This window comes from Muntiacus reevesi, chromosome 3, assembly GCF_963930625.1.
Source record: "Muntiacus reevesi chromosome 3, mMunRee1.1, whole genome shotgun sequence".
Taxonomy (NCBI): Eukaryota; Metazoa; Chordata; class Mammalia; order Artiodactyla; family Cervidae; genus Muntiacus; species Muntiacus reevesi.
The window spans coordinates 139,465,260-139,482,570 of NC_089251.1; the positions used below are offsets into that span (position 1 = coordinate 139,465,260).

A 17,311-nucleotide genomic window follows, 5' to 3' on the forward strand; every position below is an offset into this window, starting at 1 on the left:
GAAATAACATAAGGAGAAAACTGGCTCTTACCGGAAACAGTATCTCTCTAAAAATATTCCTAATGTAAGATCATTCTTTCCATAAAATTCCATTGTTACAATCCTAAAAGAAAAGATCATTTCTTAGAAACATATCATTAAATTACAACCCAGCAAAAACATTTTCATCAGACCCCAAACTGATATGTGTTAGATGTACTTATAATAGAGTATTATTACCAACAAAACAGGTAATATTCTTTTGTTGTTACAGAACAGGTTTTACCTTATCTGATATAATAGGTTTGGACTTCCATATTACAGCATCGTATCCATTCCCAGTCCATTAGTATCTTATGAAACTATTTAATCAGGATACATAAACAATAACATTAAATGGGTAAGTCTGATTTGCGTTAGGAAGAAGTACAAGTTTCCTTTACAAAGCTTTAAACTCCATCACTATAAAATGGGACTCCTGTCTCTGCTCTCCAGTCTACACCATTACTGAACAGGAAGAGCAGCAGTTCATATTCCTCCGGGAGAGCCAGGTCCTAAATTTACATCCAACTTTACACCTAAATAAGAGAGTTCAGCTACACATACCCTTTTGAAACTGACATCTTATTCAAGCCTCGACCTAAATTCCCAGAGAAAATTCCCATGGGCTCAACCAGACCCAAGTCAGCCTGGTAGAGCAACACCAATGTAGAAGATGCCCTGATCTCACTGGTAGAAATGAGTGCTTCTGGTGTCCAAAATCAAAATATGGAAGATATTTTGTTGTGGCAAGTACTCCAAAAACAAACAGTTATGTTCTATAGTACTTAAGACCAGAGGTAAACTGTATAATAACTAGGCTTTGTGACTATCATTGGAAACAAATTATAACATTATAAAGTGTGTTTCTATCAATCTACTTGGAATTAAGTTTTAGAATAAAACTTAAGGCAAAAAACTGACTGCTTTTATGAAAACAATGCCCAAAGAAAACCTGCTTAATTTGTGCATGTTATCAAAGTGCTTAAAACCAGCTTTTATGTGTCAACTTTCACTTTTTTATAATTACAAACTGTTCTTGCATCCCTCTTCACTCTTAACATACTTTTATTTACTTCTACCCATGAACAAATCCAAATTTCATAATTTACAAGTTCAAAAGTTCCATCAATTCACATATGACTAGCAGCTTGCCATGCACCTACACAGCCCAGTGGCTGAATTTTTTTCACAGCTGCTGGAATTCTGTTCCTAAGTGCAACATGCCAGGGAGGGAAGGGGTCCTACCAAGGGCTGACGCAGGCACTGGGGGCGTTGCTGGACTGGGCAGAAGAGCTGCTGAAGAGCACGCAGAGCCTCTGGTGGTTGACAGGGCTCAGACAGTCCACCTGGAAGAGAAAGGACATCCGGGTTAGACTCCAGCTCCAACGCCCACCTCCAACATCCAACACGCCACTCGGTTTGTAAGCCTCTATCAGCACTACCAGGGTTCCAGTGAAGACCGAAAACTACAGGGAGCTAAATATGAGGAAGAAGAGCAGTTAATTTTGAAGTTAAACAATCCAAAAGGTATAAAAATGCAAACATGTCTAAATAACTTGTTTTCTTACTCTTTATTTTTACAAAACTAGACATTAAATTATTTTAGAAATTGTTATTTAAATATGACAGTCTGAATTGATAGCTGGATATAATCTCAACCTGAGATACCTGGAAATCTAAATTCTAAGGTATTTATTTATTTGTATTTTATACCTGCTTTTGATCATTACAAAGGTAACATCTGTCTCTGTCAAAATTTAAACATTTCAGAGGAAGATGCAAAAGGCCCCAAAGTACATAAAGCCTTCCTCCTCTGAAGCTGCCCCACCTCCCAAACTGATAAATTTGACTGTGTTGTTAAAAATCATGTATTTGCGCTAGCTCATACACATATACACATGAAAACACCCACAGAAGTATACACAGGTGATTCTGCTTTTTTATAAAAATGGGATGATGCTACATATATTAAAACACAATCTGCTTTTTTAACACAAGAAAATATGTCATGGGCTCTCTCTGGGTCATTCCATGAGATCCAACTCATCCTTTTAGCAGCAGTCAGTCAGAAATAACCACTTCAGTAAATATCCTTGTACATACATTACAATAAAATGTAAGCATACGTACACAAAATGCTTACTTATCTGTGTTTTGTAGATAATGTAAAAGGAATGAGTTATAAAAGATAGAAATCATGAATTAAAAATATATATGTGCTCATGTAAATTTAAAAGACCCCCAAATCACTTTTAACAAGTTTACATAAATGTATAAAATACATATTTATATAAAGTTTATTATAAGCATTTTTCCATACTTCATTAAACATGGCTCTTAACACATCCCTTCTTTCCAGTTTCATGTATTAAAAACAATATACTATCATTATTTAATCCTTCCTAGACTTGTGAAAGTGAACATCTACTTGTTTTATTAAAAAGTATTTCCTCCTCAAAAGATGGATTTGTTCATGAGCTTTATCACCTATAATTTCCTATAATAAGGAAAAAAACACACCCATTTCCCATAATAAGCTTCCAACTCTACTCTCCCGCTGGCTACCATTAAAAGGATCAAAGACACATCACATTACACCCAAGTCATCATGTCAGAAATGTTTAAGCAGCTCCACACTGCGCCCCACCTCAGAGTTCTTCCAAGTTTTCTGTGAGCTTAGCCTGAAACCCTCAAATCCAGTTTCATCACATTACACTCCTATTTCATACATTTTAAAGCAACACGTAAGACAAAAGAGACCAAAAAAAAGAAAAAAGCACAGATGAAATATTTAATAAATCTGCATGCAAGCTGTCATATCTGACTTTTTTACCCTGCCATAGCAGAGCACAAAAGCGGTCTCGCTCACCTTTGTCGACCACACTGCATCACTTGTAATCAACCCTTTTTCTTCATCACCTTCAGTTTTGCTTCCTGATTTGCCACTTGAGGTACTCGACGCCTCCTTTGAGTAAGCAAAAGGGTCTGAATGTTTTTGCTGGATTCTTCCTCCTCTGGCCCGATAATCGGCTAGCATTCTCCCCAAGCTCTGGCTGTCACCCAAATGCTCAGCAATTCTGGTGCTCACGAGCTCATGTGAAGGTAGGACTTGAATGGACTTGGCTTGAACACTTCCATTCATGCCCTGAAGGCCAGAGAGATCCCTAAGCATCTGTTTCTTTCTCCTGCTCTCCATTTCCTTGAACTCCTTATTGAGGAGAGGAGACCAGTAAACCTGCTCCGCAAAATAATCTCGGGTAGAGCATCTCATGCCCTTGTCAGTTAAAAGGAATGGCTCCCGGAATGTGATGACTGGTGAGATGCAGAGGATCACATCTTTCAACTCTTGTTTAAAGGTCAAAGAATCAGTCTTCCGTTTATCTTCAGAAGAGGTAACTTCCTCGGTAACATACAGGCCGGTGTCATCCTGCAGAGGGTCTCTAAAGGCTCTCATCTGGCTTGTGGGATCCGGAAGCTCCTCTGTTTGCTGCAAAGCCTCTGGCTGCTCGCTGCCTATGGCGTCCTGTTGGTCATCCACATGGAGCGGCAGCAAAGACTCTGGTACTGATGGGAAGAGCGCGCAGGGGGCACCCACCGGGCAAGCTGCTGGGGCATGCTCTTGAGGCTTCAAAGAGGCAACATCCTGTGGCACGCTCTTGTTTTCTTGGTCACCCTTCTCAAACAGAATCCTTGATTCTAGCAAACTGCCATCATCAGAAGGCAGAAAGTCCGGGGGGATGTCAGGCTCCCGGGGGAGGGGACTTCCGCTGAACGGCTCCTGTGCAGCCCCTTCATCCTCCTGTCCCTCAATCAGAGAATGGAAGGAAGGGTTTTGCGTTAATGTAGGAGGCATAGCAAATTCATCCATGAGGAAGGAGATTTCTAGTTGAGAATGATAAGCTACACAGATCATAAATATTAAGATCTCCTTAACGCGAGCCAGCTCATAATCAGAGCCTCCTCTAAGCTTGATTGTACAGCCCAGGTGCTGTGGACAGCCTTCAAAAAACATCAGTGTTTTGGTTTGTTCTACAAATAAACAAACACAAGGTTAAGAAGGTTCAGGTGGCAATCCAGAAGTCCAGACAGAATTAGTTCATTATCTTAAAATCTACCAGACAAAAACTCTTAAATAAGACCATAGTTGTATGCTAATAGTCATTTCCTACTATTAATATATCAACATTGTCGTTCTGATGAGTTTATTTATTTCCTCAGGCCTCCCCGTTTCAGGTAAATCTACACTAAAGATCACTCACCATTAGGCAACTGAAACATCTGCATGTAAAATTTATGACAGGTGCCCAGGTGGGGTTTGGTAAGCAGCTGGTCCATTGACATCACCAAATCACCTTGGGTCATCCGGCTAACTCGTTCTAAAACTTGCTAGAACACAGAACAACATCATATTACAAAACTAAAGAAGAATAAAATTTTAGTACATTTTATATGGAAAAATAAGAGAAACATTTGAAAATGCCCTCACCAAAAAAAAAAAGAAAACAGAAAATGCCCTATTTTCTTTCAAGATGAATTTCCTTGACTTTAGTAATTATATGACTTCTACTGATTCTAGAGAAGTCTACATTTAGCAATCAACATGTGCTTACTAAAATAAACCATACTTACATTAACATCAAAAGACATTTAAGCATTATTCACTGGCACAAGATACTGATTCAGGGGTGATGGGTGGGGAATTTCCACAATTGACCTCTACACTGAAGAAGGTAATTTTTCAAGGGAGAGAAAATTTTCTGCTTTGTATGATTCCCCAAACAAAATGACGCCTCTACAAAGACTACTTAATAACTAATGTCAACTACATCTATGGTTTGGTAGACACTTATAATGAGTGTTACATAACTCATTATGTATGAGCGCTACATTAATTATACTTTCTTTGAGCCTGAGATTCTCCGGTCTTAAATAAGGAAAGCGCTGCCGTTCCTGTGCTTCCAATATATATAGTACAGCTAAGAAATAAATAATCAAAGAACCCTTTATATCTACCACACATGCATATAAATTTACAAGCTGTTAATTTTCGAAATAATAGAAAAATAAGAACACTCACTGATTTTACATTAATGACCAAAGTAATGCCGTGTTCCAGCAACATATCTTGTGCAATTCGAGATACCGTTTTCTCAACCAGAACCAGTGTGGGTCGAACATCAACTATTCGCTGAACATAATTCTTTAGGAATTCCCTTTCCTAAGTAAGATAAATCAAAAACATTGTATGTGGTACAAATCAAGATCTAGATATGTAAAAATACTAGGGCAGTGTGACTACAACATCAAACTCAGTCTAAGTTTTCTTCATCCACAAACCACTACTAATAGACGTTTCCTACTAAGTAAACATTGTACGAATGTGTTAACTCATTTTTCAGGTCCTCAATCTCAGGTAAAAATATGCTAAATACCACTTACCGCTGTGTAAGCAAATTAATTCAAAATAACCAAGAATACTATTTATCATTCTAAACTGCTGACTATGCTGGAAAGAGTTTCCGGAGAAATTTTATTCTCCAACTCACTAATTTTTCTTTGAAGGACTTTGAGTTCTTAATAACCTGTAATAAAAGTCAAGAATCCAATTAGTTAGCTCTTGAAGCTTAAAAAATCAAAAAATTCTCACAGCTTCCCAAATGAAAGCAAATAGGTATTTTTAATATAATTATGGATTTCCCCTTTTCCATTCTGAAACTGACCAGAATATCTCTTCTTTCAGGTATTTGAATAAATAACTGACAGACACTATTTCAGCTACTTCCTAATTTCTATCTCTCAACAGATAATATTCTACTTAGAATAGTGGTAGTTACAAATTAAAACAATGTTCAATACAATTTCATGACAAAGGCTTACTCTCAAAGCAAATGAATGTTGTAAATAACAACTAGAGTTTAAAAATATAATTAGTTAATTGCTTTATAAAATCTCTGGACTCAGGAGACAATGGAAGGGGGGGACACACCTGTCACTTCTGCTCCAAATGCCCATGTTTTCTGAGTCCATTTTGTATTCATGGTCAGAGCCACCAGCAATGGATGAGCCTGTTCCCTGCGGTGAACTTGCCCTGGTACATTCCTTTTCACCTTTCTCGGTCTTACTGGTAGAAACTGGACATTCTCAAATTCTCCCATTATTAACAAAAAGAATTTTTTTTTTTACATTAAAAAAATTTTTTTTTAATTTTTATTTATTTATTTTTCGTTACTGCACAAGAGCTCTCTGCAGTTGCAGGGGCTACTCTCTAGTTGCAGAGCTTGGGGCTTCGCACTGCGGTGGTTCGTCTTCCTGCACAGCAACAGGCTCCAGCGCGGGGGCTCAGCAGTTGCGGCACACCGGCTCCGGAGCTCGGGCTCAGCAGTTGCGGCACACCGGCTCCGGAGCGCGGGCTCAGCGGTTGTAGCACACGGGTTCCGGAGCGCGGGCTCAGCAGTTGCGGCGCACGGGCTCTAGCGCGCGGGCTCAGCAGTTGCGGCGCACGGGCTCCAGCGCGCGGGCTCAGCAGTTGTGGCACACGGGCTCTGGAGCGCGGGCTCAGCAGTTGTGGCGCACGGGCTCTGGAGCGTGGGCTCAGCAGTTGCGGCACACGGGCTCCAGCGCGCGGGCTCAGCAGTTGCGGCACACTGTCTCTGGAGCGCGGGCTCAGCAGTTGTGGCACACTGGCTCTGCAGTGTGGGCTCAGCAGTTGCGGCGCACGGGCTCTGGAGCCGGGCTCAGCAGTTGCGGCGCACGGGCTCTGGAGCCGGGCTCAGCAGTTGCGGCACACGGGCTCCAGCGCGCGGGCTCAGCAGTTGCGGCGCACGGGCTCTGGAGCGCGGGCTCAGCAGTTGCGGTGCACGGGCTCTGGAGTGTGGGCTCAACAGTTGCGGCACACAGGCTCCAGCGCGCGGGCTCAGCAGTTGTGGCACACGGGCTCCGGAGCGCGGGCTCAGCAGTTGCGGCGCACAGGCTCTAGCGCGCGGGCTCAGCAGTTGCGGCACACGGGTTCCAGAGCGCGGGCTCAGCAGTTGCCGCGCACGGGCTCTGGAGCGCGGGCTCAGCAGTTGCGGCGCACGGGCTCTGGAGCGTGGGCTCAGCAGTTGTGGCTGACGAGCGGAGCTGCTCTGCAGCACATGTAACCTTCCAGACCAGCACTGGCAGGTGGGTTCTCAACCACTGGACCAGGGAAGTCCCCACAAAGTGAAATTTTTTTCCTGAAATATGTTAATTTCCTACTCTGCTTATTAAATTGCAATTTAATGACATTTTAGATTATTTTATTTGTGCAGCTTCAATAAAGAAGAACTAAAATAAATTCACTTTTTTAAGTTTCTGGCCTCCAAAACAGGGAAAGCAAACACATTTCCTCACAGTTCCAGCTCCAGTCAACTACTATGATTGTACATGAAGCACCCTGCTAAAATTGGGGCTTGGATCAGGCTCAGCAAGGAACGAGTGTCAGGACGCAGGCCAGAAAGACAGAATGGAGCAGGGGTAGACCAACAGACTCTGGGGCAGACCTTGTGAAGACAGTATGATGCCCAGCCTAATTTTATCCTTGCCCTTTTTTTCTCATTCTCCTTTTTTAACTAGCTACCTTTCAGCTTCCTCTTTGGTCATGCCACGATGAGTTCCCCCACTCCAAGCAAAGAGCGGGGGGCGGGGACAGGGGTGTCAAATCAACTGACATTTTCTGTCAATTCCAACTAAAAACCTGAACAGATCAGGACTTAAAGACATAATAAACTATGTTCTGAAGCACTGATGAACAAGACGCTTTGTTGCTGTTACTCAGATGCTCAATCGTGTCTGACTTTTTGAGACCCCATGAACTGCAGCACACCAGGCTTCCCTGTCTTTCCCCATCTCCCAGAGTTTGCTCAAACTCATGTTCACTGAGTCGGTGATGTCATCCAACCATCTCATCTTCTGTTGTCCCCTTCTCCTCCCACCTTCAATCTTTCCCAGCATCAGGGACTCTTCAAATCAGTCAGTTCTTCACATCAGGTGGCCGAAGTATTGGAGTTTCAGCTTCAGCATCACTCCTTCCAACGAATATTCAGGATTGATTTCCTTGAGGATTGACTGGTTTGATTTCCTTGCTGTCCATGAGACTCTCAAGAGTCTTCTCCAGCACCACAGTTGAAAACCACCAGTTCTTCGTGCTCAGCCTTCTTTATGATCCAACTTTCACATCAGTACATGACTACTGGAAAAACCACAGCTTTGAGTATATGGACCATTATCTGCAGAGTGATGTCTCTGCTTGTTAATATGCTGTCTAGATCTGTCATGGCTTCACTTTCAAGGAGCAAGCGTCTTAATTTCATGGCTGTAGTCACCGTCTGCAGTGATTTTGGAGTGAAAATAAAGTCACTGTTTGTCACTGTTTCCATTGTTTCCCATCTATTTGCCATAAGGTGATGGGACTGGATGCCATGATCCTAGCTTTTTGAATATTGAGTTTTAAGCCAGCTTTTTCACTCTCCTCTTTCACTTTCATCAAGAGGCTCTTTAGTTCCTCTTTGCTTTCTGCCCTAAGAGTGGTGCCATCTGCATATCTGAGGTTATTGATTTCTCCCTGCAGCCTTGACTGCAGCTTGTGCTTCATCCAGTCTGGCATTAAACATCATCTCCTATCTAAAAGCATCTTTTCAGATTATGGATTTACTCAGACATCCGACTGTGCGGTAGTTTGAACATTCTTTGGCACTGCCCTTCTTTGGGACTGGAATGAAAATTGACCTTCTCCAGTCCTGTGGCCACTGCTGAGTTATCCAAATTTGTTGGCATATTGAGTGCAGCACTTTAACAGCATCATCTTAATATAATTATACAAGGTACAGTTAACAAGTTATATTAATTAAATCATGTTTATTAATATACATTTGCCCAGAGCATATGTGTCCAACATGAAGACTTCAGTCTGTTAACCTGGTCATAAAAGGGGAGTTACAATGGATAAATATAAGGACAACTTTCTGGTAGTTTTGTAAAATTGTAAATACAATTTTACACATTTTAACATCTCTGCAATCAGGATGCATCTTGCAAACCAGGTGGTTCTGATCTAAGTATGTAAGTCTTCCACTGACACCAGTGAAATCACGAAAACTCCCAGCATCAGAGTAGCTCAGTTTTCTACAAACCATAACTGTGTTTCTCCTGATTCCCTATTTCAGTTCTCACTGAAAAGTCATAGTAAATCAGAGCTAGAAAGAATGGCATAAATCTGGTTGAAACACCTCATTTTTACTGATACCTAACTGAATTCCAAAAAGGAAACAGTCCCAGTTAACAGAGTTCATTAAGCAACAGAGCAAGGTGCCTTTTACCACAATTAAGTTTTTTCTGTGTCTATGAACTGAGAGCAAAAGTTTCCCTGGTGGCTCAGTGGTAAAGAATCTGCCTGCCAACGCAAGAGGCATGAGTTCGATCCCAGGTCCGGGAAGATCCCACATGCCTTGGAGCAACTAAGCCTGTGCGCCACAACTACTGAGGCTGTGCTATAGAGCCCAAGAGCTGCAATTATTAAAGCTACACAACCTAGAGTCCGTGCTCCACAACAAGAGAAGCTGCCACAATGAGAAGTCTGTGCACCATACCTAGAGAGTAGCCCCCACTCACCACAACTACAGAAAAGTCCATGCAGCAACCAAGACCCAGCACAGCCAGATAAATAAAATTTTTTTTTAAGTGATTGCTCCTATCACTTGCAAAAATGTGCTCATGAATTTCCAAGTAATGCTTTTCCTAAACGTTTCTGGAACCGAATATAAAGTGTTTCTGCTATAATAGGAAAAACACATTTCTGAAAACCTCCCATTTTGAACAACTGCAAATTAATTAATAGCATTTATGGGAGAAAAGAAGTTGGGGCAGATAACCTATGCAACTTTCTATCAAGAGCACTAATAAGAATAATACGTGGTACCTTGACAGAGAACTTGAACAGCCCAGCCAAGCAACTCAGCCTAGCTGGAGGCAGCCTCAAGGGAAATTTTAAATGTACAAAATCAAGCACAACAGTACAACTGGAAACGGAGCTCCGCGCAATGAGCGCCCAAAAGCCACCTAGGACCAGGGGCTGGGTCTCCCTGGGGAGAGAGCTCTTACAGCGGAAGCGCACTTCTAATCTCTTGAAATGGAGCTAAAGGGCTGTGTAGGAACTGAGTCAAGGCTGTTCTTCCTTCCAGCTGAGGGCTATAATCCTACTAAAGCTATTCTGGGCCTCCTCACTTAAGAAAAACCACACAGAAATGGACACAATTTCCATCTGACATCACTCCCTTTTACTAACTATATGTGGGAAGAGAAAACAGGATTTGGATTTTCACCTTTTCTTCAACTATTCCCAAAAAGTCACATGTTGCCATTAACACTTTGCAACTAAAAACAGTGGCAAAGGCTTTAGTAAGCTTCTAAAGTATTATACACAACAATTTCTTCTATAATACATTTTTTAATGAAACAAGAGCAATGAAGTTTGCCTATCAAATTTAGCCAGCTGGAAGAAAGTATAAGAGTTGGCAAGTATCTTAGTGTACAAACATTCCTCCAGATTATGGTTTCAGTAAGGAGTTCTTACCTGAAGCACAATAGGATCAATGCAAGTAAATTTGGTTTCTTCTCTGTAGAGATATTCAATGGAACACTTCAACAGAAGAATTTTGGGGTTTTTAATAGAAGAATTCATCTAAAATATAAACGAACAGTTTGCTAAAACTTTGAAAGTTTGCAATTTATACACCTCCTTTAATCACAACTCTAAGTTCATACTGGTCATAATTCCTCTTAAGTAGATTATCTCCTTCTATTCAGATTAAAATACTCTCATTTATTTTGCGCTATTCTTATTTTTTTCAAAGCAAATAATTAAAGCCATGCAAAATTCTTTAAAAACTGGTTTATTTTTCCACTAATGCTATTTTAGCTAATTTTCTATACTCTTAACTATCATTTTTTTAAATCTCTAATGTTTTTAAAAAAAGATATCACACCCTGGGTAGGAGGGAGAGGGACTTAAAAGATAGGCTACTTGATAAACTCCTAGAGATCAGCAATTCTGAAAGCAGAATTTAACTTTTCTAAGATTCAAGAAAAGTAGAGGAGGGAGAAAGGAATTTAAACACCTGCTGAACATATTTTTGATGGAATAAACATCCAAGCAGTCGTAAATTTGCAAGCAAAACTGGGAAACAAGAAGTTACAACAGAAAATCTTAAAGCACATCCAGAAGTAGAGACTCAAACAGTATACCCTCACCACACAACTAAAGCCAGGGGCAGAGGAGCCTGCATCCTACAACAGAAGTTTCCATCTGACCAAACTTATTAGGTTCAAACTAGTAAATGCTCCTGAAAACAGGGATTCATCAGCTGGGAAACTATAATTCAGGGCTTTTTTAGTAACTACAAATTACAGACTATCCCTAAACATGGTCACTGGGGCAAGACAGTCATTCATGCATGTGACTACCACACCCACATAACAGCTTTTAATTCTGGAGATGAGCACAACACACCTACCTCTGAATTCAACAGACATCATTTAATCTGATTTAAAGTACTACTTTGATGGGTAAAGTGCTGTTTTAATAAGACTATGTAGAAATATGGACTTTGGATCATTGTTATGAAATAATATCAAATTCAAACATAATTTTATTTATCTATGGTCACTAATACTTTTCGGGAAGTTTAATACCTTATGTAAATATATTATTCTTCTCAGCTTAGAAAAGAGTGAACAGACTCTTTTAGAGTCTGCAGTTTATCCATCCAGTTACTCAAGCCTGAAATTTGCCTGAGCTCTCACTGTAACCAAACCAACAGTACCAGAGATAAGGCCAGGGTGTCTCTATTTTTAACACGTTCTCTTAGTGACTCTGAAGCACAGCAAGGTTTGAGAACACTGTTACAGATCATCGGTTTCTCTAAAAGTGAGAACCAATAAACAAATAAACAACACTGGAAACACCCAGAGTGACTCCACTAAAAAGTAGTCCCACCCAAACGCAAATTGGTGTAGCCACTATGGAAAGCAGTATGGAGTTTCCTTAAAAAAAATAAAAACAGAGCTACCATATCATCCTGCAATGTACTCCTGGGCAGACATCCAGAGAAACTCCAGTTTGAAAAAATACGTGCACCCCAGTGCTCACAGAAGCACTATTTACAATAGTCAAGACACAGAAGCCATCTAAATGTCCATCCACAGATGAATGGATAAAGATGTATGAAATACACACACACACACACACACACACACACACACACACATGAATACTACTCAGCCGTAAAAAAGAATGAAATCATGACATTTACAGCAGTAAGGATGGACCTAGAGATTATCATACTAAGTATGTCATATGATATCACTTATATGTGGGATCTAAAATATGATAAAAATGAAGTTATTTAAAACAGAAACAGATTCACAGACATAGAAAACAAACCTATGGTTACCACAGGGAAAGTGCAGTGTGGGGGGCAGGGATAAATTAGGAGTTTGGAAATGGCAGCCACTGTGCATAAAACATATAAACAACAAGATCCTACAGTACTGCACAGGAAACTATATTCAATATCCTATAACAAACGTAATGGAAAATATGAAAAAGAATATATATATATATATATACACATATACCTATAACTGAATCACTTTGCTGTATACCAGAAACACAACACTATTAATTAACTATACTTCGCTTCCCTGGTAGCTCAGATGGTAAAGTGTCTGCTTACAATGCGGGAGACCTGGATTCTATCCCTGGGTTGGGAAGATCCCCTGGAGAAGGAAATGGCAACCTACTCCGGTATTCATGCCTGCAAAATCCCACGGACTGAGGAGCCTGGTACTACAGTTCATGGGGTCACAAAGAGTCGGACACGACTGAGCGACTTCACTTCACTTCACTTCTTTTAATTAAAAAGTAGTCCCACCCTTCCTCTACCCACCCCCCATTCTCACTCCCCTAAAACTACTGAATGAGAATTTCTAAGGTGTGGGCTTAGGAGTCTACATTTTTAACAAGGTCCTGATATACAGTACACTTTGCTAACCAGCAGCCTTCAGAACAAAGTGAAAGACAAAGCCCTCATCTGCTTCCTCCAGCCTCATTTCCTGCCAGTTCCTATCCAGGACCTTAGGGTCTGAGACTTCCCTTAGTACAAGGGGTCATTTACCCTTCTCTCTATGCTGGTGCTAGAAAGAGGCCTCACGGCTGAAGGTACAGAGAAAGATACAGAGAAAGATACACAGTCATAATGCTGTGTTCAGCCCTATGAGGAAGAACAGAGTTTTAAAATGTTAGGCCTCTGGAAGGATTCTGGTCTGTTAGGAAATCTTTTATCCCTGAGATGTGGCAGGGTCAAGGGACACCAGCATCCCTTCAGCCTGCTGACAGGGAAGCCTTCCTCTGTCTGATGAGTTCTCACTGTCCAAGCCCCTGTCATCATTAGCTCTGGAAGACTCTCCTTGAACCCCCAAATTTCACTGCTAGTCACTCCTCCCTGTCCAATCTCCTTTTCCTCCATGGTGAGGGCACCCTCAGCTGGCCGGCTTGGCACACAGTCAGTTTGCTGAACTTCAATGTTGAACTGAATCACATTACCTTTTTATGTGCAATATTCTTGGTGCAAACAAATCCATTGACAACCACAGAATCAAACTTCTTTCCACCTGGGATCTAATGAAACAATTAAGAAAACAATACAATCTGATATACATGTTTAGAATGCAGTCAAATGAATTCTATAAGTATTTATTTCCACTTTTATTTTCACTATTATGTAACCAAATAAGAACAAAAAGTTCTAGGATGCATTTCTTCCTTTCAACCAATAATTAATGGCAACTTCCTACAATCGTCAACTCTCTAACATACTATCTAGTACTCTAAAATATCCATTTGACCAAACAAATAAATGCCAGATGTCAATTAAAACCACTATTAAGTTAAACCCCAGAGGCAAAAAATATAGGCAAAACTCCACTATTCTCTAAATAAAACAATTACCCACTGCTTTTCCTCAGAAGAGTAACAGCCACGTGTGAAGAGGCCTTCTTGTAGCTTGACACATCAAGAAGAGGAAGTAAGAAAGTTTGGGTTCCCAGGGGAAGTAGGAAAGTTTGGGTTTCCAGCTCACTGCAAGCCCAGCTTACCCCCACCCCCACTCACCTCCCACTTCCTAAGAGTGGCTCTTATGACCTTTACGTGCACTGCTACCAAATAGGACAGAAAAACTTCCCACTCTTCACGGAGCATCCTTCCTGGTAGCGACCCTTTCAGATGACCATTAAGAGACAAATTACTACTGGGCCCATCTCATGAACGCCGAACACGAGGAAGACATTGGCAGAGCTCACTTTTTTGATGTGGACAAACTGGCGGATATCCATGTCATCATCCCGGTTCTTGACGTCAGGTCGGACTGTCTGAACAACCTGGCAGACCAGGGATACGATGATGTCCCTCCAAGACGTGGACAGTGACTCACTGTGGAGCAACTGTTGCAGCAGCGCCATCATGTGGTTATGATTAGCTGAACTACAAAAACGTTACAGGAAAGACATTTGCACAGTTAATACCGTCAGAGACAATGGCTCTGAAGATGCAACACGGTCTGCAAAGAAATCGGCACATGACTTAATGGCTCACAGGTAAGATCTTCTTGGTCATTTTATTCCTTCAGCATATCTGCACCTTAATGCTTCTGCATATAAAGAAAATCTGAATATCTTCAATTAAGATAACCCATTTAAGGGAGGCTCAAGAGGGAAGAGATATATGCATACTTGTAGCTGATTCATGATGTTGTACAGCAGAAACACAACACTGTAAAGCAATTATCCTCCAATTAAAGTTGAAAAATAAATAAAACAAAAAAATCTATGGGTTTGATAAAAAAAAATGCCCCATTTAATTCAATTAAATTTTAACACATAAATAACAATGGGGATAGACAAGCAAAACTAGGACTCTCTGCTTTATTAGAAGTTTCACCAGAACAGGCTTTATTTCCTAAGTAATGTTAGCATTTTTGACTTTATAAGGAAGAACTATACAAATACCTATCAAGTCACTTAAGATTAGAAAAACGGAGAATTAAAATGAATAAGCTCACTGCCTTACAGCAACCTCTCCATAGCTTGTTTCTCTCCATTCTCCTCCCTCAGCAGCTCCAGGTTGTTATGATGCCAGCCCAAAGGTGTGAAAGGCAGTTCTTTGGATTTTTCCTCAACTCGACGGTTAAATAAGGATTCTATGTGAAAAATAAGAAATTATATTCATTGTCGAGTTTTATACCATCTACTCAGAGATTTAGAAATCACCAACTTATCTTTTTAAATTTTTTAAGTTAGCCAATTCAAATTATTGATCTAAAAAAAGCAAGGACATGTTTAAATTCATAGATTAAAAAAAATTAAGTCTGAGTTAGGTCAAGATTCTCAACAGCCAAAATCAGAGACACAAGTGTAAAGAGTAAATTTACATAAGCAACCAGGGCTCTCAAGAAAGTAACTATAAATACGGCTTTTGAAAAGCAAATGAACTGAGATTTGTTTACAGTCTTTTTATTTATTTGGAGATATTAAAACAGAGAGGTGGTTAATTTTCCCTATAAAATCACAAACTGAACACTGCATTCAACAGAAATCAGAATGCAAGGAGAACTTGTGACAGTGTGGGTGCTGAGAAAAGCTCAGCTTTGATTCGTCCGAACCAGGATATGACAGTCTAGAAAGTCTACTCATACAATCCTGTCAGTGTTTCTTTTTCAGTACTAGAACAGAAAAGGCTTTTTTCTTAATTGGCAAAACTTTTACAAGTCAGACCAAAAAATTAACTGTGAAGAAATCAAAACATGGTAAATAGTAATTTATATAAAATTTTGTAAATGATCAAAACCAAAAAAAAAAAAAAATAGGTAATACTAAATACTTTGCAAAAAAAATGCTCACTGAATAACTTTTGAAACTGTGATTGAATAAATGGAAAGAAAAGAGGTAGGAAATGCTTATAAAAATTCTCTAGTCTTTCCCCTCTTAAAGCAAACTGAACAAACGACAAAAAACCTTCAACTAAACAGTCCAGCAGGCTCCAGAGTAAAGCCAGTGTCCACGACAAGTAAGGTACAAGAACGGCACATTTCAATTATGTAAACTCTTGGTCTATAAACATCTGGTTGAACCAGATGCTTGAAGGTGAATTCAGAAACACTAAGTTGTGACACTATCTGTCAGCAGCTGCCCTTGTACCAGCTCGCCATACCTGCTCTCTTTTATGTGAAACCCTCCCATTATCTGAGGCCTAGGCTGTAGCGTGTTATGGACCAAATAAGTGTGCCTTCACTCCACAGCAAGCTAAGTAGGGATGGGGACAGGAAAGGTTTGTATTCTTCTGTACTTCCTTTCGTCCCCAAGGAAATGATAAGCAGAATTAGTTCTTATTTCCTTCAGTCCACTTGTTGTCCAAATCCAGAGAGCAAGCAGCATCCTCAATTAGATGAGATCTGCCTGTGGCTTTTTGATAAACTTGACAATCACTTGATGATATGTCTATCAATACTTAATACTATATTCGTGATACAGAAAAGCATATTCATGATATAGAAAAGCCCTTAAGTGAATAAAATTCAAAATCTAGTTAAAGACTTTTAAACAATTATTTTTCAGATCAGAGACCTCTCAAACTAAGTCCAAGTTTATATTTTTGGTTCTCAGCAGTCTCAAGGCTACTACACATATTGAAAAACCGTGTTCCTATGGTGCTAAAATAATATAATGCATTGTCGGTACTCACTCAGCGCCAGTCAGTATCCTGGGCCCACAGTATATCTCCATGAACAAGAGACATCATCCCATGTATAGCTTGTGATAAAATTACCTTTGATGAAGGCGTCACTTATTGATAGCTGTTGTCCTCCATTGTCAGAAATCAAATACTCTGCATGCCAGGGAGAGAACAGAGAGAGGAGGAAGGAAAGGAGAGGCCTGTGACTATAACAGGCGAGCGTAATTATACAGAAAACACACCCACACACAAAGGATTACTCACACTAAACCCATCGCAGCCAAGTCACGGAAACTTTAGGCTAAAATGTCGGTTTATAACTTGTTCTGCGCACTTCATACTAGACTTGATAGACTTAATAACTCAACAGAGCCATGACAGCAATGACAAAAAATCTTTTTAACAGATCATTTTTCCCTTATCAAATCTGAACTGCTTTATGAAAACTGAGGTCTGTCATGGATTTGCATGACAAGCCTAAAAAGTTAC

At 40.2% G+C, this 17,311-nt stretch overlaps 1 protein-coding gene across 15 annotated transcripts in view; it reads right to left on the bottom strand.

The window, feature by feature from the left end:
• PIKFYVE (phosphoinositide kinase, FYVE-type zinc finger containing) overlaps positions 1–17,311 on the bottom strand; it is a 201,996-nt gene that overhangs the window by 152,465 nt on the left and 32,220 nt on the right. For all 15 annotated transcript variants that reach the window (XR_010662429.1, XM_065930680.1, XM_065930681.1 and 12 more), the window contains 10 exons: positions 16,916–16,975; positions 15,161–15,290; positions 14,395–14,575; positions 13,640–13,714; positions 10,610–10,717; positions 5,099–5,239; positions 4,281–4,407; positions 2,891–4,050; positions 1,267–1,367; positions 32–103 (listed from right to left, as the gene is read on the bottom strand). Coding sequence is in view for 14 of the 15 variants with exons in the window: in XM_065930680.1 (XP_065786752.1) it covers positions 32–103; positions 1,267–1,367; positions 2,891–4,050; positions 4,281–4,407; positions 5,099–5,239; positions 10,610–10,717; positions 13,640–13,714; positions 14,395–14,575; positions 15,161–15,290; positions 16,916–16,975 (2,155 nt within the window). In the remaining variant the exon portion in view is untranslated. The remainder of the gene's footprint in view (positions 1–31; positions 104–1,266; positions 1,368–2,890; positions 4,051–4,280; positions 4,408–5,098; positions 5,240–10,609; positions 10,718–13,639; positions 13,715–14,394; positions 14,576–15,160; positions 15,291–16,915; positions 16,976–17,311) is intronic.